Raw genomic sequence first — 24660 nt, forward strand, 5'->3', positions numbered from 1 at the left:
GCAATTAAAAGTAAAATTACATTTTTTGGATGGCTAGAAAACAGAAGTTGGCTAAAGTAAAGTGGTGCTAACCGGCAACCAGGGAAAAAAAAAAAGAAAAAGCCCACCAAAGTTTTCTGCGCCTACCTTCTCACGACTCAGAAACACTTGGCGTAGACTTACCAGTCTAGCGTCCCGCCCGCTGGGCTTCAGTCCCTCCCCGCCCGCGGCCCCGCCCCCGCCCTCGCCCCGCCCCCTAGCGCCCTAGCCCCGCCCCCTGCGACGTCACCTCCGCCGACCCGCTCCCCCGAACTCCCTCTGGCTCCCGCCTTCGCCCGCTTCCGGTCGTCGTCGTCGCCGCTGCTGCCGCTGCTGCTGCTGCTGGGGCTGCTGGCGGAGGCCGGAGGATCGGGCGGCGGCGGCGGCGGCGGCTGAGAGGGCGGCGGCGGGAGCGGAGCGGGACGAGGGAGCGAGAGGAAACGAGCGAGGAGCGAGCGGAGCGCGTCCAGCCCCGCCCGCCCTTCCGCTCGTCGGAGCGGCCGCAGCAGCCCGGGCCCCCAGCCGCCGCCGCCGCCGCCGCCTGCCCGCCCGCCCGCCGGACAAAGCCCGAGAGCCCGCGCCCAGAGCCATGTCCTCGTCCGCCGGCAGCGGCCACCAGCCCAGCCAGAGCCGCGCCATCCCCACCCGCACCGTGCCCATCAGCGACGCCGCGCAGCTACCTCATGACTATTGCACCACGCCCGGGGGGACCCTCTTCTCCACCACGCCGGGAGGTGAGCGCCGGCCGCCCCGCCGCGGCCCGGAGCTTGTAGCCCGTTTCCTCCGCCGCGTCCCCGCCTGCCTCCCACCGCGGGCCTTTAACTCAGGGCGTGTCCAAGCGGGGCCGCCTCGGCCCGCGCAGCTCCGCCAGAGCCCCCCCCCCCCCCCCAGCTCCGCCAGAGCCCCCGGGAGGTTGCTTTCGGAACCTTAACTTCGCATTCTTTCTTGGCTGCAACTCTGTTCAGCGCGCGCCCACTCGGGGAACGTGGCTCTCCCTTCGGTGGGGGGGAAAAAAAGCCCTTGTTCCCGTTTCGTGGCAGATTTCTGCGCTCGACCCAGTTTTCTCCCCCCACCCCCGCCTCCTCCTAGGCAAATTCGTCTTGCACTTGGCCTTGCTCTCGTTCTGCATTACCTCTGCCTCTTGCATGTCCTGCGTTTGTGCACATTAGTGGTTGACTTTGGAGCTCTCTCCCGGGCCTTTTTAGAAAGGAAGCTGGGCAGAGTAATTCGCTGCTGGGACTCTGCGATGACTTGTTTTGCTGCTTTTAGAACAGCAGGAGGAGGCTGGAATGCGGAGTTTGGACGCCTCGCCCAGCGTTATCCTGCTTTGACAGCATTGTTTACTTGCTGGACGAGGCCCCACGAGGGGCGGGGGGAGTCCCCAGGCCCAGGCTGGGGGAGAGAATGAGAGAGTGATAAAATAATATTCGAGTAATAGCCAAGGGAGAAGACGTGGGGGTAGTAGAGCGCTGGCAGCTTTAAGGATAAGTTTTTGGCGATGACGCCCTTGGGGATAGATGAGGAGGGCTATTGTCAGGAAGGGCACCCGGATCGGTGGGATTCCTCGATTCTGGGGAAGAGGCAGCGCAGGGAGAGTTTCCCCTAGCATTGCTTTTCCAAGTGTGACCAGGAACTGTTTACAAGGAAGAACACTGGAGGGGAGGTGAACCATGTTGAATTGGTCTGGGGAAAGGGAACTCAAAGGTTGTGTGTCCGCTGACTGGGCTGTTCTCCAGAGGGAGGAGACTGGGGAGTGATCTTGTGGGACCTTATTGAAGGGGTTGGCGCTTCATTTTAACTTGGGAACTTTGCGTTCTTTTGGTGTTGGGGTGGCCTCTCCCTAGATGGTTGAACTTTGCTGGCAGCCCCTGGCGAAGAAGATGGCTAGCTTCGTTCCTGTGGGCGGGGCTCACCAGCTTGTACTACAACCAATCGGGTGCTGTTAGGCCCAGCCATCCTTGAATTGATTGCACAACAGCAAGGCCCACAGAGTAGGAAGACTTGCCAACAACAAGGGATAAAAATTGAGGAGAGAGCTCTGCAGATGAAACGGTCCAGGCCACTCTACAGAGGAATCCGTCCAGGACGGGGAGGGGTGGCTGCCTTGAAAGACTTTAAAATGACCCAAGCAGAAGTTCACCAGTATTTTTGGATAGCTGGGCTTAAAGAGGCTTTAACTTTGTGGGACAGTGGGATGGCTTGGTGAGGTGGCTTGCCTCACTGGAGAGCCCTCTGGATCTTCTGATCTGTTCCAGGCCAGCCCCTGAGTATGCTGCCATTGTGCTTTCTGATGGTGAAAGATTTTGGCAGACCAGTATCTGCTCCAGATACAGTTGTCCTGAACTTGAACTGACAGCTTTTAAGAAGTGGATATTGTTTTCCAAGGTGATAGGAAGGGGTTTGTAACTTCCTTCAGAATTCTCGGTGGTACTGGTCAGTAAATGCCCACGCTGCCAGCTGTTGAGAACTTGTCATGGTTTACAACTGCACTGAGCTATTATTTATGTGGGAAAGGAACTAAACTTTTAGCTATATATTAATCATTGTTCCCCTGCCAGAAGAGTCACAGAAGGAGTACCTTTTGGGCGTATTTCAAACAGCCAAGCTACCTTGCTTTTAAAATAAGGGCATAGTCTTTAAGCATTGCTTTAAAGATAGAAACCTGTCTCATAGTCTGGATTAGTTCCTGAAATGCTTGGAAAGATTCTGTCGGTGATACTGATTCATTTACCCTTCATTCCAACTTAGAGTCACTACTGCTTTCTCGAATATCACTTAACTGTCTCCAGATAGTTTCTGTACACAGTCTTTTGTTTCAGATTTAAATAGTTGTCATCTTAGCTCATCTATGATATTGAACTTATATTTATGGGTAGAGCAGATTGTAATCTTTGGGTTTTTGTTTTTTTTTTTAAAGATTTTATTTATTTATTTGACAGAGAGAGAGATCACAAGTAGGCAGAGAGGCAGGCAGAGAGAGAGAGAGAGGAGGAAGCAGGCTCCCTGCTGAGCAGAGAGCCCGATGCGGGACTCGATCCCAGGACCCTGAGATCATGACCTGAGCCGAAGGCAGCGGCTTAACCACTGAGCCACCCAGGCGCCCCTAATCTTTGGGTTTTTAACACGGAGACTTACATAATGTGTTTGTAGGCTACAGTACTGTTGGGCTTGGATTTAATCACGATTAATTCAGTGCTGTTTAGATGCACAATGGTTACTGATTTAATTTTTCCCCCTTTGGAAATTTTTCCCCTCCTGTGGTGGTTTGTTCATCTCTCTTGTTACATTCCTCTCTCTGCCACTGTGTAATTGAGCCAGGGAAAGATAGTTTTTTTGGTCTCTCTTTCAGGTACCTGAATTAATGTGATTAGGTATTTTAAGTGTGTTTTGTGGGCCTAGTGCAGTGCTTTGCACAAAAGAGAACCACAGACAAAAGTAGGAAATGTGGCCCTTGCTCAGTGATCTTAAAATGTTGAAGGGAGCTGGGGACTGAGATTTTTTTGTTCTAGAACAACAACAACAAAGTATAGAATCCAGTGCTAACATACATTTCAGGTGTGAAAACATTTGGAAAAATGATAGTAAGCTTGCGTTGGAAATCTCTACTTAGTGGGAAGGAAGGGCATTAGTATGTCCTGTCTTTAACTTCTGGAAACCTTATGGAGTGCCATGCACATGTTGCAGCGTTCCAGGATAGCAGTTGATGTGCTCAGTGCCCTAAGTGATCAGACTGGGCAGGGACATTCACAACATAGTGAACTTAGAATTTCTTCTCCCTTTGAGAGTCCTTTGTTTACTGGGGATCAGAGGTTACAGCCTATCCCTTGGGAAGGTTTCTCAAAACTGCCTTCTCATGGTTTAGGAAATGAGAGGTGGGTGGAAGCACACTTGCTCTGACCTTTGGATTTCTCAGCTTGCTAGAAGAGTGCTTACTTATTTTCATTGTTGAGGAGAAGGAAGATTTTTGTTGAGTAAATTCAAGGCAGAACAACAACAAAAATAATGCCCTTGGATTTTATGTTTTATCTGCCTGTGGAGGAGTGAGGACGATATTTGGTTCTTCCTTTGGGAAGCTACATATAGCCTCAATGGAAGGGAAAGTTACTGTAGTTGTCCTCACTTTTGTAACACTCTGGTTAGCTGGAAGGGACCTAATGCTTTCGTAAGTTCTGAACTTTCTCCTTCTGGGAATGTTGTGTTCTGGGAAATGAGCATAAACAGAGAGAACTCTTTTTTAGCTTTTCTTTCTGCCTTTCTTATGCTGCATAATATCCTCATCAGCTATGGAAAAGTGCTGTTGCCATAACAAGAGCACCAGAGGGGAACTAACTGTGATGGTCTAAAATCTTATTCGTGCTGCTACATCTCCTCTCTGCCAACTGGAGAGTTGCTGGGATTGGTTCATTGGGTCAGAATTACCTGTCGGCCATTGGAAGGGTCTGGAAATAAAGGAGAAAGTAGGAAGAAGGGAAAATAAAAAACTTGGAGTGACCTGTAAATAAATAAGAGTATTTGTGAGGAGTGCTCTAAGTTTTGACCTGGTTCCTTCCCTGGGAGATGAATAGAGCTCTATGTGGATATGGGGAAGGAAGGTCAGTTTCTGACTATTGTGAAATTTCTAACTCCATGACCTTGGGTTGAGTTTATTCTAGGCCAAAATCTTCTGAACCAACAAATGTACTTATTTGGATGGTTTAATTTGAAGTTAATAAAATTTCTTGAATGAATATAGCATAGTCCCTGGATTCATGATTTAAACCAAGCTACTTGGTCTTGAAAGAGACCCTTAATCTTGAATGACTCAGACTTATGACTGGAGTCTTAACAATTTTATAAGAGGGGGTCTTGCAAAGGGGCGCCTGGGTGGTTCAGTAGGTAGAGCATGTGACTCTTAATATCAGAGTCGTGAGTTCAAGCCCCAAGTTGGGCGTGGAGCCTACTTAAAAAAAAAAAAAAAAAAAAAAAAAACAAAAAACAGAAGAAGAAGAGGAGGAGTCTTGCATAGTTTGGCTGCATTGTAGGCTTCATTGTGTGTGTAAAAATGTGCAGTTAATGTGGGGTAAGGTAGTACATCTGGTTGGAGAAGACAGCCTCTGAGTAGCAGAACTTTTTCTTGGCTTCCAAGTCTTTTGATGAACAGTGTAATATTTATTTATTTTTTTAAAGGATTTTATTTATTTATTTGAAAGACAGAGATCACAAGTAGGCAGAAAGGCAGGCAGAGAGAGAGGAAGGGAAGCAGGTTGCCTGCTGAGCAGAAAGCCCGATGTGGGACTCGATCCCAGGACCCCGAGATCATGACCTGAGCTGAAGGCAGAGGCTTTAACCCACTGAGCCACCCAGGGACCCCAAACAGTGTAATATTTAAGAGATTTTTTGTTTCTCCATTTATAATAGAACAAAAGTCAGCTGAGAATTGCAGTCATTCACCTTACTGAATAGGCAAGGCCTAGACTTCCATTTTCAGATTTGTTCCTTGTGGAACTCCCATTTTGTGAAAGCCCCTTAGAACCTGTGTTTTAACAGGCAGCAGCTGTCCATCCCATGAGTGGCTAGTTTTTAAAGGTCCCCTGCACGTGTTCTCAGGCCATTCTTTGAAGGCAAAAGCTCAGAAATCCCTGAGAGTTTACTTCTAAGTAAATAATCTTTTAGATCTTCAGGATGAATGCCCTGACAAACAGAAGCTGTTCTAGTCATTGAGTGTTATAAGAAAGTAAAAACTTTAACAAGCAAGGACAAATGAACTGGAGAAGGCAGTTCCATCCGTGTAGGTTCCATGGGTTTTTTAGTAGATAAGACCATATCATCCGTAAATAGTGATAGTTGTATGTCTCCTTGTTCTTTCTGAGTGCCTTTTATTTTTTCCTGCCTAATTGCTCTGGCTAGAACTTTAAGTACTGTATTGAACAGAAGTGGCAAGATAGTGTGAACAGATTGCCTTGTTTTCAGTATTAAGAAAATATCTAGTCTTTCACCATTAGGTAAGATGTTAGCTGTGGGTTTTTCATAGATAACCTTTATCAGTTTGAGGAAGTTCCCTTTTATTCCTCGTCTGTTGAGTGTTTCCATCATGAAAAGGGGTTGGATTTTGTCAAATGCTTTTATTCCCCCCACTTACTGAGTTGGTTGTGTGATTTTTGTTTTTTATCCTGTCGACATGGCATATATGTCAATTGATTTTTGGATGTTGAACCAGCCTTGTATTCTTGGGAGAAATCCCACTTGGTCATGGTATGTAATTGTTTCTATGTTGCTGAATTTGTTGTGCTAATATTTGGTTGAGGATTTTTGCATCTCTGTTCATAAGGGGTATTAGTCTGTATTTTTCTTATGATGTCTTTGATTTTAGAATCAAGATAATACTGGCCTCATTCACTTCTAATTATTTTAGAAATGGCCTGCTGTTTATAGCAAAATGCTGCCTATTTAGGTGTAAATGTAAATGCTGCTCTCTAGGTGTTAAGAGACACTTTTCAGAAAGTGTGAGAGGTTGTGATTCTTCACGTTAAGATGCATAAAATTAATCATTTGGGCCTCAGAGGAGCCCATGTTACCACCAGAGACTTTATGTTCGAGTCAGGCTGTTTTAGGTTGAAATGAAACTATTCTCTGGTCAGATAAATTCCTAGAATCGCAACTAGGCAGCAGGTAAAAACAGTGACCTAGACTAGGGATTTTCCAGTAGACTCTTGCCTTTCATCAAGACTTTGTTGTTAGACTTCAGGCTCCATACATGAAAAGTGGGAGATGTTAGTAGATAGGCATTATTTTTATTTTTTTAAATACGTGCCCAAGAGCAGGGAAATTTAGATGAAATTAGGAAGAAACACAGTTGAAATGAAAGCCAGGTTTGAATCTGAATGTTTTCCCCATACCAGTAGCAGTGATCCTAAGTTAATTATTAGTATTACAGACAGAGCATAACCACGTCTGTGAAATCTAATCCAAAGAATTGATCCAGGACACAGTTAGCAACCTGGCAGAGCCAGTCAGTTTTTTCCTGGAATCAGAGCAGGGCATTTTTGTAGAGATGATTTATTTCGGGATAAATGTTCAAGCCCAAGTAGAAGTGGATATATTTGGGGGGCATCTGGGTGGCTCAGTTTGTCAAGCATCTGCCTTTGGGGGAGGAGGGCAGTCATGATCTCAGGGTCCTGGGATTGAGCACCGTGTCTGGCTCCCTGCTCAGTGGGGAGTCTGCTTGTCCCTCTCCCTCTGTCTCCCTCCCTACCCCCCTCAAATAAATAAACAAAATCTTTAAAAAAAAAAAAGTGGATATATTTGATGTACTTTATTTTGACCCAGATTTTCTGAAGGTCAAGGCTAGACAAACTTAAAATCATTTGACATTTATTGATTAGTTTGTGGTTCATACACCATTTTGGACCTGGTATTCCCTAAAAAGATCATCTTTTCAACTCATGGTGCAGCTGAGACTCCTGGAGAATGAGGTTTGCTTAGCGTCCCTAGCTACTTTGTGTTGGTCTCCTGACTCCAGGGGCACTATAAATACTTTTAACTTCTCTGGATATTAGTTTCTTTGTGTCTAAAATGACAGGCTTCTGCCAGATGTTCTCTAAGCCTCTTCTAACACCAGACTTTCAGAATAGGAACACAGTCGTTACCAACTTCCTTTTCAGGCCAGGCGTATGTTCCGTGATGGCTGTGTCCCAAGTGACTGCACCAGAAGCCATCCTTGGACAGTATCTTGGAGATCATTGCTTCCGCTTACTGAAACTTGAAGTTAAACAAAGCAGAGTAGGATTGGCTTTTCACAAACCTTAGACGTCTTCCATTTGCCCTGGTACTTAACTCATACTAAGTTAGAGGATCCTGAGCCTCCAGTCATACGTCCCGTTTACATAAAAAATTGTCCCTCTTGATTTTATTAGCACTTCAGGGATTTGATTGTGGCACACACTGAATGGAGGGGGCTGGCTTAGGCAGCTTTTAGTTTCCTCTGGGTTATCGGCATAGGGCTTTTTAGGAATCTGCTTTTCTTCCAGAGTCTCCACGAAGCATAGATGTTTAAGCAGACGTTTTAAAACAAAACAAAACAAAACAAAAAGCAGTCATTTCTTCAAAGTGGCAGTGTTGCAAGCCCCAGGATATGCACCATGCCTACCAGTCATGGCTTCCCGCAGTGTCTGGTCTGGTGTGCATCTGACCCAGTTCCGGCCAAATGAGATGTAGAGGAAAGTGTGCCGAGGGTTTGCTGAGGATTTTCTCTTGGATGGAGAGAGTCTCCTGAGGGAAGCCCTGTTTAATTCCACACTCCCCCTTTCTCCGTGCACACTTGTGGGGGTGTAGGTCCATCTTAGCCTTTGGAAGACTTTTGTCACCAGCTTACTCAATCAAGCTGTGCAGTCTGGGCAAGTTACTTGAAGTTTCTTGCTCTGAGCTGTCATTTTGCATGAGCGGATGCCTAATTCTATATAGGAGGCGGCCATAGTTAAACAGAACTTTATGCTGGGGACCCTCTGAAAGTATAGTTACGACTACCCTGTTCAGTTAACCACATGACAGTGGACTTTCTCTAGGTGGTTTAAATTAATAAAATTTCTTGAATGTATATAGCATAATCCCTGGATTAATTATTTAAACCAAGCTACTTGGTCTAGAAAGAGACCCTTAGTCTTGAATGACCTTCTTTGTGTACCTAACCATCTTGGTAAGCATAATTTTGGGCCTCTTTTATTGGTCTTCTTGTTCCTTGCCGTTTTGAAAATTACTAGTGTTTTCATCAAAGGGTAGAAGCTTTTTTCCCCCTTCTTCCATTCACCAAAGGAATTCTGTTTTACTCTCATGATTTCCTGGTAGTGTCAGCATCTAGAAGGCAATAGGGTCAAGGTATTAGGTTTATCTTTCTATCTTTCTGGTCATTAAGGCATGAAGAAAATTTATAAATATCTGATGTTAAAAGATTTTAAAGTTCTTATTTGTTCTGAAATCCAAACATGTAGACTGAAGTAATATATGCACATTTTAAAAATAAGATGGTAATGGACACCTGGGTGGCTCAGTCGGTTAAGTAGCTGCCTTTGGCTCCGGTCATGATTCCAGTGTCCTGGAATTGAGCCCCACATCGGGCTCCCTGCCCAGCGGGGAATCAGCTTCTCCCTCTCCTGCCCATGCTCCTACTCTCTACTAACAAACAAAATCTTAAAAATTAAAAAAATTAAAAAAAAAAAAGAGGTAAGATGGAAAAAGTAAACAGAAGCACCTAAAATGCAAAGTAAAATGCCAGTAGACAACTACTTTTAATGGTTTTAGTGCTTTTATTGGTTACTGCTGGTGCTGTATGTACATGTGCACCGTAACTTCTTGGCTTGTTAACGTTAGATAATACCATCGATTCCCTATTATGAAAAATGAGTAATCTCGAACACTTTTATTACTTTCTCCCTTTCATTTCCGCTCCTCTCCGTTTACCAGTTTTTGTAAATTGTGTTATCGGTTCTCCTGATAGCTCTCTTCAAAATGTAAAATAATAGAGTCAGAATCTCTGTCACAGGCTGTCAGCTTAGCTCTCTGCTATATAAAATTGTACTATCCCTTCTGGCTTTAATTCCCTGGTAGGTCATCTTCCCCATTATTTTGACAGTATCAGGGAGGGCATATAACATGTACATACTCTCCTGTAAGTATTCTTCCTCGCTCTTTTTATAGTTTGATCACAAACAGTGAAATCTGGTATATAGCATATATGATATTTTGGTTCTTAACTTTTCTTTTTTTTTTTTTTTAAAGATTTTATTTATTTATTGACAGAGAGAAATCACAAGTAGATGGAGAGGCAGGCAGAGAGAGAGAGAGAGAGAGGGAAGCAGGCTCCCTGCTGAGCAGAGAGCCGGATGCGGGACTCGATCCCAGGACCCTGAGATCATGACCTGAGCCGAAGGCAGCAGCTTAACCCACTGAGCCACCCAGGCGCCCCTGGTTCTTAACTTTTCAATATAAAACCAAGGGACATGATTATTTTCATAGAAAAGGAAATAGAAAACTCACTGGAAGGAAAAGCATCCATTGTCAAGGTGAAATAGAGAACTTTTTTTTTTAACACTCCATCAATTGATCAAAATCATGGTCTTTTTTTGTTGTTGTTACTTATTTCTCAAGAGAGCATATGCACAGGGGAGGGGCAGAGGGAGAAAGAGAATCTCAAGCAGACTGCTGAGCACAGAGTTCCACTCAGGGCTCCATCTCACAACTCTGAGACCTTGACCTGAGACAAAATCAAACTGTCAGTTGTTTAACCAACAGCCATCCAGGCGCCTCACAGCCCATTTTAATATGTTATATTCAAGGTATGGGTTTCTTGTATGGTTTTTTTATTTTCCTTCTTCAGGAATTTATATTAACTCATTTCTAGTTACTTGTGGCTGCATTGGCTGACATGAAATTGGCCTGACAAGTGTGGCGGGCTGTTTGGATGAAATGTGGATTACCAGGAAGTTCTTGCTTTAGAAAATAGATGTCTCTGCATACACGTGTTTAAGAGACCTTGAGTATTGTGGCGCTTTTTTTTTGTTTTTATTTTTATCTTGGAATAGACATAATCTCATGGTAAACACAGTATATAACAAGGGAAACAAAGGCTTTTTTTCTTGCCACTTTATAGTCAAATCTTAATGTTTTTCTTTGAGTACTTTTGATTTTTTTGAATGGTCAGGTGCTTTTGAATCGTACTGTATATCCTCAGTTGCTGACAAGCTAATTCCCCGTTTTTGCTCTGTATCTGCTACAATGAAACTTTTTTTAGCTTTCAGGTATCTAAAATCCAAACACCTAAAATGCTATCCTTTTGTATTCCTGTTTTCCCTGGCATTATCTGAGAACCTTAGTGACAACCCTTAAGACTCCGGTTCTTCAGAATGTCTTCTCTTCTGAATTAATTGGCTTTATTTGCATTCACAACCAAATGTACTTTAAGAATCCACTAAAAAACTATTAGAACTAATTGAGTTTAGCAAGGTTGCAGGATACAAGAATGGTATACAAAAACCGATTGTATTTCTATACACTTCTATACACTTTCAGTGGACAATGCAAAAATGAAAACAGTTCCATTTCTAATCACATCAAATAATAAAATATATAGGAATAGATTTAATGAAAGGAGCACAACACTTACACTGTGGAAGCTACAAAACATTGTTAAAAGCAATCGGAGAAGACCTAAATAGATGGAAGGCGTTCTCCATGTGTGGATTGGAAGATGGTGTTGATGACTATTTCCCAGATCTACACAGTCAACACAATCCCATCAAAATCCCAGCTGGCTTCTTTGCATAAGTTGACAAGCTGATCCCAAAGTTGATAAGGAATTTTAAGAGACCTAAAATAGCCCAATTTCAATAATTGTTACAAATCTAGCCAGTTTGGTACTGCTGTAAGGATAAACATAGATGGAGCACCTGGGTGGCTCAGTGGGTTAAAGCCTCTGCCTTCAGCTCGGGTCATGATCCCAGGACCCTGGGATCAAGCCCTGCATCGGGCTCTCTGCTCAGCAGGGAGCCTGCTTCCTCCTCTCTCTCTGCCTGCCTCTTCACCTACTTGTGATCTCTGTCTGTCAAATAAAATATTAAAAAAAAAAAAAAGGATAAACATAGATAAGTGAGATAGAATTGAGAGTCCAGAAAAAAACCCATACAGTTATGGCCACTTGATCTTTAACAAGGCTGCCAAGACAAGTAAATGGGGGAAGAACAGTCTTTCCAACAAATGAAACTGGTACAACAGGATATCCACCCACAAAAACTGAAGTTGGGTCCCATGGCTCGAAAACCTAAATGTAAGAGCGTAAAACCTATAAAATCTTTAGAAAACAACATAGGCACAAATCTTTATGACCTTGGTTAGTAAATAGTTTCTTGAGTATGGTGCCGAAAGCACAAGCAACAAAAGAAAAAGACATAAATTGGGCTTTGTCAAAATTAAAAACTTTTATGCTTCAAAGAATACAAAAAAAAAAACCCTCACAGAATAGGGGAAAATGTTTGTAAATCATATATGAATAAGGGACATGTATTCATAAATATAAAGAACTCTTAAAACTCAGTAGTAAAAAGGTAACCCACTAAAAAGCAGGCAAAAGATCTGAATAGACATTTTTCCAAAGAAGATGTCTATTGCAATGGCCAATAGGCATATGAAAAGATGTTCAACACCATTACCCGTCAGGGAAATGCAGATTAAAATCAAACCACAGTGAAATTTAAGAAACAAAGCAAATGAGCACAGGGGGAAAAAGGAGGGAGGCAAACTGAGAAACAGACTCTTAACTATAGAGAACAAACTGATGGTTACCAGAGGGGAGGTGGGTGGGGGGAGGGCTGAAATAGGTCCTGGGGATTAAGAAGTGCACCTGTTGTGATAAGCACCAGGTGTTGTATAGAAGTGTTGACTCACTATATTGTACACCTGAAACTAATACTATACTTTGTGTTAGCTGAAATTTAAATAAAAACTTAAAAATCAAACCACAGTGAGATACCACTTCACACTCATAAGATAGATACAATAAAAAAACATAGAAAGTGTCGGCTGCCATGTGTATACATTGGAACCCTCACATACTGCTGGTGGGAATGTAAAATGGTGCGGCCACCTTAGAAAACAGTCTGGTGGTTGCTCAAAAGATTAAACACAGAGTTAATCATATGATCTAGCAATTCTGCTCTTACCCGAGAGAAAGGAAAACATATGTCCACACAAAGACAGGTACATGAATGTTTATAGCAGCATTACTCAGAGTGGAAATAACCCAGATGCCCATCAACTGATTACTTGATAAAATGTGACATATACATGTAATGGAATATTTGACAATAGAAAGAAAGAAAGCACTGAAAGATACTAAAAATAGACTAACCTTGAAAACATATGCAAGTGTAAGAAGCAGTCACAAAAGATCACATATTGTAAGATTCCATTTATATGAAATGTCCAGAATAGACAAATCTGTAGAGACAGAAAACAGTGGTTTTCTGGGGCTTCTGGGTTGGAGAGGGACTGCTCAATGTGTATGGATTATCTTTTAGAGGATGGTTGCCATGTTCTAAAGTTGATTGTGGCGATGGTTGCACAATTCTGTGAATCTACTAAAAACTACTAAATTACACACTTTGAACTATATGTGAATTACGTCTCAATAAAGCTGTAAAAAATGGATTTTATCACCTCTGCAAAGACAAAGAAGTTCTCCAAAATTTCCTTTAGACCTCACACATTTAGGTAGACCCTCTACTGCTTATTTCCTAGTTGGTCCAATTACAGTTCTTTAATGCATATGCTATTGCTAATATATAATTTAGAAATAGAAAGCTTGCTTTTACCCTGTGTTGTGTTTTTCACTGTCTTTTCCCCGGAGTTCCAGGCTTGGCATACTGCAGAAGTAAGAATAATCTTGTTCTGACTTGCAAGCTGATTGTTAGTTTAAGAACATCTGACAATGAAACCTCACTCTTTTGAAACCTAGTGACGAATAGAAGTGGAGGTGATACAGCAAATACGCAAAGTCCATCCACGAAAGCTCTTTCCCTTTTTTCACTGGAAAGCCATCAGGCCCCCTCAGCCCATTTGCTCTTCATTTTACATAGTGTCCAAATAAGGGTACCGCTGATTACAAAGTCCCTACAAGGATAGAAGCATCAGGTTAGGACGGGTGAATTGTGTGCGCCCCCACCCTTCCCCAAGTTCATAAGTTTGAGCCCTGACCCCCAATGTGATGATCTTTGCAGCTGGGGTCTTGGGATATAATTAGGTTTAGATGAGGTCACGAGGCCCTCATGATGGATTCATGCCCCTAGAAGAAGAGGCACTAGGGAGCTCGCTCCCCACTCTGCCCCATCTAAGGCCACATTGAAAAGAACTTTCGGCGGAAACGGACCATGCTGGCATCTCAGTCTTGGGCTTCTCGAGAACTGAGAAAATAGATTTCTGTTGAAGCTGTGGTATTTTGCTGTGGCAGTCCGAGCTGCCTGAGACTTGGGAAAAGAGGGGAGTTCTTAAGCCTAACGATGAGGGAGGTAACAATGAGGAAAGAGGCATGTGCAGGCTGTTCAAATACTGTGCAGTGGAGGGAAAACAATGTAGGCTCCCAGAGTCGCCACAGCACAGTTCATGAAGTGATCTTCAGAATAGTGACTGCAGTTCATCAAGCAAGGGTCTGGTTGTTTCCTGTTGAAGGTGGTAAAAAGTTTTAAATCTGTACTAGAAAAATTTCCACCCAAAATAATTCATGTTATTCACTTTTGGAAAGTTGAACTGTTTTCTGCTATCCAAAATGACTCACTCCTCCTCATTTCCAGATGCCTTTTTAAGTTATTACTGTAGTTCTTATTTTTCAAAGCAAAGAGGGTGAAGATAGATTATTTTACGTTCCTTCTCCTAAAATTATATTGGACACAGGACCTAAGACTTGTGTCTTCTTTTAGCTGGGGAGGAATGATTTCCAGCTTTTCTAGGTGTTCTCCAGGGGTTGGAGGGAGGCATGCCAGGTGCTTTGCTAAGGTTAGGTTTACGGTGTGAGTCCTATCGTAAATGGGCTATGGGCCTTTGCCTCTCCGTTATTTTTTTTTTTTTTTTTTTTGGTCAGAGAGACTGAGCACAGGCAGACAGAGAGGCAGGCAGAGGCAGAGGCAGAGGGAGAAGCAGGCTTCCTGCTGAGCAAGGGGCCCGATGTGGGACTTGATCCCAGGACGCTGGGATCATGACCTGAGCCGAAGGCAGCCGCTCAACCAACTGAGCCACCCAGGCGTCCCGCCTCTCAGTTATTCTAATAGTAAACATAGGAAGATAATTGTAGCCCACTCTAGGACTCAGAGACTCCCTCTCTGAAGTTTTCAGCCTTTCCCTATCTCGGTTAGGCTTTGGAATGAAAGAGCCGGCGGGCAACAGGGATTAGAGCTGTTGACCTGGTTTGTGCCATGCTGTCCTTCAGAGATGATCCTCCAGCATCTCCTTTTACTACCAGCGAGGCCCCCTTTATTATTCTGAAATGCACTTAGATTATAGGACCTGCCTGCTCGTGTAATTTTTTAAAACTGCGTTATTTCTGTTCTGTGGGCAAAAATGAACGGATTACCTAGTTTCTAAAACACCTGAGCACTCAAGCCTTGGTAAACTTAGAAATCGAAAAACAGAAGCCACCTCTACCGGTGTCTTGTCGCCCTCCCAAGGGGGCAGTAAGGTCGTGGCCATCCTGCTGTGTCCCTCTTGAGAAATAGCGCTTGGGGGCCCTTGGGGTGGCCCATGTGCCACTCACCCCGGTGTTTGTGTGTTAATGGTGGTTACCGTCCGACTCTTTCACTTCCGACACTGTGCTCCCACTCCGGGCACAGAGACAGAGTGTAGAGAGGCTTGGACTGGGAGTCCGCACCCCAGGAGCTTGGTTCTGGTGTGGACACTGGTTTGCTCGGTGAGTTCCATTAAGTCACTTTGGGACAACAGAAGGGGCAGCAGTAGTAGGTCTTCTTAACTATTCATCAGGTCAGATGCCCTCTTCAGAAGGATTGTTGTAAAACACTCCGGTAGCACTTACTGGCATGCAGATTGTTTCATAAAATAAAGAAGGGTCCAGCTTTTACCACAGCTCTGTCTGGGAAGGATGTTTGTCTGAGTGCCTTTGGAAAGCCTTCAACTTAAAGGCAGCAATCTAATCTATTGGTGCCCTTTTTTCACGTGTTTATTACTTTATTTAAGACTTTCTAGGAGCGCCTGGGTGGTTCAGTCAGTTGGCATCTGCTTTCGGCTCAAGTCATGGTCCTGGAGTCCCAGGATGGAGACCCACATCCGGCTCTGCTTCTCCCTCTCCCTCTGCTCCTCTGCCCTGCTTGTACTCTTCTCTAACTCTAAATAAAATCTTAAAATAAATAAATAAATAAATAATAAGATTTTATAAATGGGGGCCCCTGGGTGGCTCAGTTGTTAAGCTTCTGCCTTTGGCTCAGATCATGATCCCAGGGTCCTGTGCACCCTGCTCCCTGCTCAGTGGAAGCCTGCTTCTCCCTCTCCCACTCCCCCTGCTTGTGTTCTTTGTCTCTCACTGTCAAATAAATAAATAAAATCTTAAAAAAATAATAAAAAATAAAACTTTCTAAATGGTTGAACCAAGGTCACATAGAATTGAGACATAGCTGTGGCATAAGGAAGTCACAGGCTTTAGAGAAGCAAAGCGATGAAACGGGACCTAGAATAGGTGATGTGTATGGAGTAGGATGGGGGAAAGAATTTTTTTTAAGGTGTTCTGTAAAGGAAGTGATGTTGGGGCTGAGCCTTAAAGCTGGAGTGGAAGAGGAGGAAAAGGCACTCCTCCAGCAGAGGGGCCTGGCCCAGGCGGGAAGGGTAGAACTTACCCTTTTTGTTTGGACTGTGAAACCTCAAGGGTTAGGTTTTGATGGAATTTAAAATAAATTCCTGGGTAATAATTGTAGATTGAAAGCCCCTTAATTTGTTTCAGACTCTTGAACCCTGTTTTCCAGGAACCCGAATCATTTATGATCGAAAGTTTCTGTTGGATCGTCGCAATTCTCCCATGGCTCAGACCCCGCCCTGCCATCTGCCCAATATCCCAGGGGTCACCAGCCCTGGCACCTTAATCGAAGACTCCAAAGTAGAAGTAAACAATTTGAATAACTTGAACAATCATGACAGGAAGCATGCAGTTGGTAAGTGTTTGGGGGGCCGAGTGGATAGCCCTGGGAATTCCAGTGTCAGTCGAAAGGTTGACAGGTTGAAAATTGATTCCTCAGTTATAACCTACATTCATGTATAGGTCTCTAAGGTTCCCAGCAGCTCCCATCACCAAGGTTTACTGAAATGTTCTGGAAACCCTAGGTTCTAAATCTTAGGTTAATCTAATCCGGGAATAGGGAGAAAACCAAACTCAGGGCATAGGAAATTCTTGAACCAGCCCTCAAGTCCTTTCCAGCCTGGGCTGTACTGAACTGGGAGTAACACACAGAACAGAACTGAACAGGCCTCATTTCCATTGCCCTTCAGAAATAGACCTCTTTCTTAAAAGAAGAATGTCCTTTTTGTGGTGCAGGGGGAAATAGGGTTTGTTTCCCCATTTTCCAGGACTGCCTATGATACACACACACTCACTCTCTCTCTCTCTCTCTCTCACACACACACACACACACACACACACTAAGTAATGAGCCACTCTGTTTCAGTGGAAGTGGCCAGCTCCCAAGGTATGCCTCGGGTCGTACCCCCCGACTTCTGTGCAGGAGCCAGCATTCTGCCTTCTCAAATTCCAAATGAGCTTTGCATGGACAAAGTATTGATTGAGAGCAGGGCTGAAGTTGAGAGCCTCCAGAAGAGTTTGCTGGCATGATAGATGCAGGCATCCCACTGGGGTCGCCTGCAGCCAGAGGGATGCTGGGCGGGTTTTCACTTGGGTCTTCTTTCCCAGATCCTACTCCTTGCGGGTTGAGTGCCATTCTTTTTCCCACATTAAAAGGACGAGCCAAAGCAAACACATAATTGTTCTAAGGCAGCAGGGAATGGGAGAGTTTGGATCCATTTTTGACCCTCCAGCGGAGGAATGACAGAGCTGCTTGGCCTTGCCTTTTGTTCTAAACTGTGTCTTGATTCTTCATAGGGGATGATGCTCAGTTTGAGATGGACATCTGACCGCCTGCAGGAGCGGCAGGAGAGCAGCGGCGCTGAGGCCGGGCGCACTGGATTGGGCCCATCGGATCAACAATGAACGGACAGAAGGGGCAGCCAGCAGTCCCATTGCAGCCCCCAAGTCCTCCTCTTCCTTGCTCTGGGTGCCAAATGATGCGCAGATGAGCTTCATCTGACCGTTTCCTCTCCCTCTTTCCTGTCCCCCTTCCCAGTTACACAGATTCCATCCAAGGTCCTTGGCATATTTCCGTAGACCTAAGCAGCCCACAGAGGAAAACAGTTAAACTCTGGCTTCCATAGTCATTTGAGAAAGACAGTTGAGAAAACCTAGCCTCCCCGTACTCCCTCCACCCCACCCCCCATTTCTTAAAATCCCAAATCAGATATCAACCTGCCCACAATTGCTTGGCTGGGAAGTCTAGGGAAGTGACACGGGTATGGTGGGTTTGGCACTGTCCACGTCCTGACCCCCCGCGTGCCCTCCCTGTCTCCCCTCTGTGGTTCAGAGCTGCAGGAGTCTGGGTCTCAGGTCTTCACAGCCGTCAGAGGGGGTGAAAATGGAGAGAGTCACTCTCCTCATCCGTTGAGACATTTGTCCTTCGGGTCAGAGTGTGGTTTGTACAGCTCTGCTGGCATCACCCTGCCACGCTTTCTGAGACCCGCTTCGGCCTGCTTCCCCTCCTTCCTCCGGCACGAATGTCTTCTGTCTTTAATGTTTGAGTGCCGCTTTCTGGTCCTTCACTTAGCACATCTCTGCAGAAAAGTGTGGGCCCCACCTGAGGGGGGAGTCCTCGGGAAGCAGCGGGGCTCTCCTCTCCTCCCTCCCTGCTAGCGTGCCACTGCCCGCTGTCCCTTTGTATCTGAGCCCCCCAGGTGATTCTGCCGCTCCTGCAACAGGCCTGTCCAAGCGACAGGCACTTCTGGGGGAGGCCTGGTCATAGCGTTCTACTGGGTGACCCTGCAGAATGACCTGGGGAGCGTGCTGAACCGGGTGGCTACTCAGCCTCAGCAGTCCTTGCTTCCTCGTCCCCTGAGCTTCGAGATATTCACGGTCTCTGACCGCAGGGTCTTACATTTTGAGTTTAAAAGATGACTTTCAGAATGCTCTTCGAAGAGAGCCAAACTTTTTTCCTTTGTGGACCTGCAGAGACTGCTGGGATGGATAAGCACCGGCTCGAAAGTGGGTTCTCCCCGTTCTCTTGCCTTCCCCGTCGTCCTCAGAGTTGTTCCTCTCCTCTCCCTGCCTCTGTCTGTCCCTCCCTCCCACCTCTCTCTCTGCCAGGCCATTTTTCAAGTACACATCAAAGATACCTCAAGCGTTGGTATCTGATAATATCTCACTCCTCTTATCTGAGGAGTGATCTTTTATTTTTAAGATGACTACAGACCTATTTTTAGATATGTTTTCAATACGATTTTGAACAGCAACTTTTTAATTACACATCTTCGGTGTTAGGAAGGTGAGAAATGTCCACGGGCGAGTCTGCTGTTCCATGTCACCATCCTTTGTCCCCCCCGAGTCCCTGACAAGCTCTTTGCTTCTCCCTCTAGTTTTGGGTGTGCATGTTTGCAGTTTGTAGCGGGTGGTGTGTCAAACTGGACCATTCTGCCTTGACGTGGCTTGTTCACCAGAACCTCATTCTTTTCCCTTCCCCTTTGCTTTTTCATGTCCCCACCACCACCCTCCCGACTGTTGACTGGTACAGTAATCTCGGGAGAGTGACACGCCCCACCCCTGTAGAAAGACCAACACCTCTGTCCTGGAAAGACAAGTAAAGTAGCCGCTGGTGTTCTGGCAATTTCTGGTTGCATTCGGTGCCCTGAACCCTCTTGTGGAGAGACAACATCCCGGAATGATAGTAACAGGTCAACCAACTAAGAAAGCGAGCTGTTTGTTTTTCTTTTGAACTATGAAAAGACCCTGTTTATGAACACCTTTTAGACAGAAGAAAGGAAGGCTGTCCAGGGAACTTTGTTCTGTTTTCTGCTACAAAATGTGAGTAGTTCAGAGTGACCCTTTTGTGATGGTTGATGTTTCTCAGGAATAAGCTGGATCTCCAAAATTTGGGGGATGTTTTCAGTCTCAAAAATTGATGATCAAAAAAAGTATTTTCTTGTTGCTTTCATGTATCCCTGTTCTGATTGTAATTAAACTCCCAAATTTCACTTTCCATACTCTCGGGAAACCTTCAGTTGCACCATCATTTGCATGAGAAGCTTGCTCAGGACCCCATAGTCCGCTGGGAACTCGATTCTTTGAGAATGAAGCTTCTCGTCCTTCATAGCTGGCTTTGGCATTCTGCGGAACCCAGCTCCAACTCCAGCTAGTCGGGCAGTGAGCAGAAAATGCTCCTTCTCGATCTTTCTTGCTACACATGAAAATCTGGTGGCCTCTCTGAGCAGCAGGGAGTGGATTTGAAACATGCCAGCTTCGGTAATGTCAAGGTGCCGTTTCCCCCTCTTCTACCATCTTGGGGAATCTCTGCACACGGCTCCCTAATCGGAGGCCATCTTTCTAGTTTTTGGGGGAATGTCAGCTGTATAGAGCAGCAGCCCACTCCTTCAGCCTTCTCTGCAAGGACCTCCTTACTGGTTGGTGTCCTTTCCTGGAGGCCACTGCTGTGGGACATACTTTGACCTCCACAAATCTGCATTTTAAAGATAGTTTCACAAGGCAGCAGATGAGCTTGTGACAGATGACACCTTGGTACCATGCCTCATGGAGTGATTTTTTTTTCAGGGCAAGCCAGATCCAGAAGAATGAGTAATCTCTCCTGGCTTTCTCTTGGGGAAGGAGAACCCTTTGGGGACCATCTGAGTGAGATGGTTCTTAGAATCTTAGTGATCATTTATTCTTTTTGTGACGAGACCATGTTTCTGTACCCCTGAGGACAGTCCATCACAGTGAGAAATGACCTCATTCCTCAAAACTCCAGCAGGAGACATGCATTGTCTTGGTCTGTCTTTACCATGTAGTTTGCTGAGATCACCCACGTCTTTGTACTCTGTTTAAATAGCTAACCTTCTCCAGAGCACACTGTCTTGAAGCTGGCTTCTTGGTATTGGGCTGTCAAGGCCAGAGTTTGTCATTCGCCTGTATTTGTTTCCTATTGCTGTTTAACAGATTACCCCCAAACTTTAAATCTCGAAAGGCAAACGTTTTCTGTCAGCTTCTGGAGGTTAGGAATGGGAAGCAGCTTCGCATGATGGCCCTGGCACAGGGTCACCGGGAGTGGCCACCCAGATGTTGGCAAGGTCTGCAGTCATCTCACTGGGGCTGGAGAATCCCCTTCTGTGTGCGTTCTTTGTGGCTACTGGCAGGATGCCTTCGATCTCTCCGTACGGGTCCCTGTGTAGAGCAGCATGAGAGTCCTCGCACCAGAGCAGCAGGCTACCCCTGAGCAGGGGGCCCCAGGGAGAAGGGCAAGGAAGAGTCTGCAGTGCCTTTCATGACGGTCCTGTGGCCCTTAGAAGCAAGATCCTACGCCTGGCCGACAGTGGTGCAGTATCTGAGAATGTGGGGGCTCTATCTTAAAACCACCTCACTCCCAACAGAGGATACAGTCAATCCAACGGGGGGGGGGAAGGTAAAACTAGATACCACAGAGAGATAGCTTGCTACTGCCATGTCCAAATTGAATAGAAGACAGACGCTCTCTGTTTCCCCAAAGCCACCTGCAGGTTTGGAGAGCGGTGGCAAGAAATGACAATTCCTAAGAGAATAAAAAGAGTTCTTCGTTTGCCTGGCTACCAGCAGGGCAAGGATGCCTTGGACCAGCACCCCATCTTTGCCTCTCCCTGGGCCAGGAACTGACAAAGGGAACCGGACCCTTCTAACTGAGCCACTAAAGCAGACTCCATTGGAGTCAGGGTTGTTAAGCCAAAGGAGGGTATGTGAACGAGGTGTTGGGTTAGCGACCGAATAAAAGTTTCACGGGTTGAGATTCAGAGGAAAGTCGATTGCAGCTGTGAGCCACGCCCCTGGCCGAGTCGAGGTTGGCACCTGCTCCCTGCAGCCATACCAGCCAAAACACGTTCAGGTCGGCTCTCTCCCCCAGGAAGCTACTTCTGCAATTCAGTAGGTAACATCTGGGAATTAGAAATGTCTGCTAGTGCTTCATCGCACCTCTAAATCCAGTGTGTGTCTTAACTGGGTGCCCACCTCGGCCTGGGCTTCCTGATGGATACGTGTTCTTAAAGAGAACTGGTCCACGCTTCACCCATGGAAGAAACCTAGATGACCCCAGTCAGTTGAACACTAAGTTTTAGGGAACGTCTGCCGGGTGTCTGGCACCTGTGCTGAACCACGTTTTAGAGACTTGAGATAGCTTCCAGACACACAGTCCTGTCTGGCTTTATGTTCTGCCTCTTCCCGGTGTTTTCTTCTCTATAGCACTGCTTGGTTAAGTGTGAACTTGACCAAGAAGCATTGCTGCTGGGGCAGCCTGGAGAACAAGGCACTTCCCTCCACAAGTAGGGACTCCTTCACACCACTTTTCCATGAATTGCCTTTTTCCTTCTGATTTTGAGGCAGAGTCCAAATAGATGGGTCTTTTGTTTTTTGTTGTTTATGCTCCCAGCTCTTTGGGACCGTCTGACCGACTGACCTCCTGGGTTTGGACGTCTGCAGTAGCACACAGCCTACTGCCTGTGCAGGTTTCACCCCAAAGCCTTTTGTTTAGCCGCACACGCTGTGTGCCTGCGTGCAGTCAAGGCAGCTGGTAGTGCTGGAGCAGGATCCCAGAAACGGACTTTTTATTCATTCTCTGCTTCTTGGATATTCGGTGGCATGTCAAGCATCTTGGCTGCTTAAAGCCAGGGCCCTGGGCCCTTTGAGTTCTCCTGCAGAGTGGTGGTCAGTCTGCTGCCTCTGCATCTGGGCCAGAGCTTGCCTATCTTGGCATGTCTCTGGACTTAGAATAGCAGCTGTGTATTAATCTGCGAAACCCAATCACTTACCCACCCATGGCATCTGGGCACGGGTAATCATTTTAAAGAAGCATGGTTTCTTTGGCTGGGCAGTTTTCTGTCCGGATTTCGAAAGGGGTGTGGTTAACCACACACCCCCATCCCTGTGTCCTTACCTCTCAGTTTTTAATAAAGGATGAAATCAGATCTTGAAGCAACCGGGTCACAATTCTTTTGCATGCGTCCACCCCAGGGGCATTTCCTGTTCTAGTAAGGATTTTCCAGTTCAGCACTGAGGTTTCCTTGAGGCTAGCTCAGGAATTTCTTAGGAAAGGCTTGAAGGAGAGGGATGCAAACTGATTTTTTCAAGCATTCATTCATGTCACCTTTCCCACCCCCGGAATTTAAATCTCTTTCTCTGGGCTGGTCCTAGAAATGAATACCTTGTGGCAAAACTAGATTGAAGAGGTCTCAAGTTCCTGTTCAGAGGGCCTGTGGTTTCTCTTAACCTCTGCCTGCAGCCCTGGCCAGCCAGCCATGCAGTATGGATGGCCAGGGGGAAATGAAACGCATTTCCTGGGGTATTAAATTTTTTGCCACCTTTGTGAGAGTGGGGCACTGACAGATGCTGCAGTGTTTGATCATCATGTGGCGGTGCCGAAATTTCCAGAGGGGGCTCTTGCCGGTGCTTACCCCCCAAATTCCTGGACACTTCTAACTCAGAGAGTTCAATGAATATAGCACAGAACAGCCAATCTTGCCCCTGGTGTAGCCCTGTCCTCTCCATCTTAATCTTTAAAAACAAACAAACAAACCAAGTCCAGGCCAAGGGTAATTTTTACTTGAAACCAGGAGGGTTGGGGAGGAACACGAGCTAAGTAAGGACCGGTGCTCCAAGTAAGCCATCTTGCTCCTGGTGGCCGGGTCCAAATCACTGAGTACTGTGAGCCAGTGCCTTTCCCTCCCCTGAACACAGCCCACCTCTTCCCACCTGGGTACCCCAGGGGCGAGCCTCAAAGGAGGCATCTTGGAGAGCCCTGAGGACACTCACATATCCAGGGGTCCATTTTATGCATCTTTAATAAGATATTTTCTGTATAAAACAAATGCTCTTTCCTGTCTTGGTGCCACCAGTGGCCCAGTGCCAACCACTGAACGGAAAAGTGGAGACTGCCAGTACTTGGTCTTCCCTTCATGCCCTTTGACGTGGTTGTCCGCCATCCCTCCCGTCCATTACACCGTCGTGGATGGGGAACAGAGGATGCCATGCGGTCTCGAGGCAGTCCTCTGTGAGCCTGTGATCACTCTTGTTGGTTTTGGTTTTGGTTTTGGTTTTTGTAACTGTCCTAAACCAGCAGGTGTTTGGAAATTAGGGAAAAAATTAAATTCTCACCAATGGTTGCTGTTACAGTTAAATCAATAAAGATCTTGAATATCAACTTGTGTTTTGATTGTCTTAAATTTTGGGTGAAACCCTGTTGATTTCATACGGGAGGCTGGGGGGATATCTACTGGTGAGGTAGATGGGCAGGGGCAGGGGTGGTCAGCCATCTCGTGGGGCAGTTCTCAACCTTGGTGGAGAACCGACATTGTCCAGCCGGCCCAGAGATGTTTAGTCCCTTCCCTCAAGCCTGGTGGTGAATGGGTGCATGCAGGAGGCCGGACGTGCCAGGAAGGCCCCTGGCATGGACCAGTGTCACAGAGGCCCAGACAGCGGCTTCCCCTTTTCCCCAAAAGGGCACCATGTGTCTCCAGGGGCACCCGCCAGACACACATCCCCTCCGAGGTCCCAAACTAGGCTGTACTGCGGGGGCATCCAATTCCTTGCTATTATTAATCCAGTGAGTCACATATTACCACCGCGAGCGAGAATTCTGTCTTGTCAGAGAGGTGAACAGAGGTCCGTGGAGTCAAAGTGGACCCGAGGAAATGTTTTCCTGATCGGACAGTGGCGAAGTTTGATTTTGAGATTTTGGAGTGAGCCAGACTTGAAGCCCAGCCGAGCTGCTCGGAGGCCTTCCTTCTGCCAGGATTCGCTCAGGTAGGTCAAGGTTAAGAACTACCTGCCCCTAGGTGGCTGTGAGGCTCATGGAA

General features: G+C 45.9%; 2 protein-coding genes across 3 annotated transcripts in view; one reads left to right on the forward strand and one right to left on the reverse strand.

Moving 5' to 3' along the window:
• LRRC20 (leucine rich repeat containing 20) overlaps nucleotides 1–1364 on the reverse strand; it is a 107828-nt gene extending 106464 nt beyond the window's left edge. The window contains exon 1 of one of the 2 annotated variants that reach the window (XM_082715598.1): nucleotides 1151–1364. In XM_082715598.1, the coding sequence (XP_082571724.1) occupies nucleotides 1151–1184 (34 nt within the window). In that variant the 5' untranslated portion in view covers nucleotides 1185–1364. The remainder of the gene's footprint in view (nucleotides 1–1150) is intronic. The other variant, XM_082715595.1, reaches the window with a different exon arrangement.
• On the forward strand, nucleotides 272–24005 carry EIF4EBP2 (eukaryotic translation initiation factor 4E binding protein 2). Its single transcript, XM_082715635.1, has 3 exons — nucleotides 272–752; nucleotides 16503–16688; nucleotides 17630–24005. Exons 1-3 carry the CDS (start codon nucleotides 608–610, stop codon nucleotides 17659–17661), a joined length of 363 nt encoding a protein of 120 aa, XP_082571761.1. The 5' UTR covers nucleotides 272–607; the 3' UTR covers nucleotides 17662–24005.
• Nucleotides 24006–24660: the final 655 nt, after the last annotated feature.

The sequence above is a fragment of the Mustela nivalis genome (genome assembly GCF_964662115.1).
Source record: "Mustela nivalis genome assembly, chromosome: 2".
Classification (NCBI taxonomy): Eukaryota; Metazoa; Chordata; class Mammalia; order Carnivora; family Mustelidae; genus Mustela; species Mustela nivalis.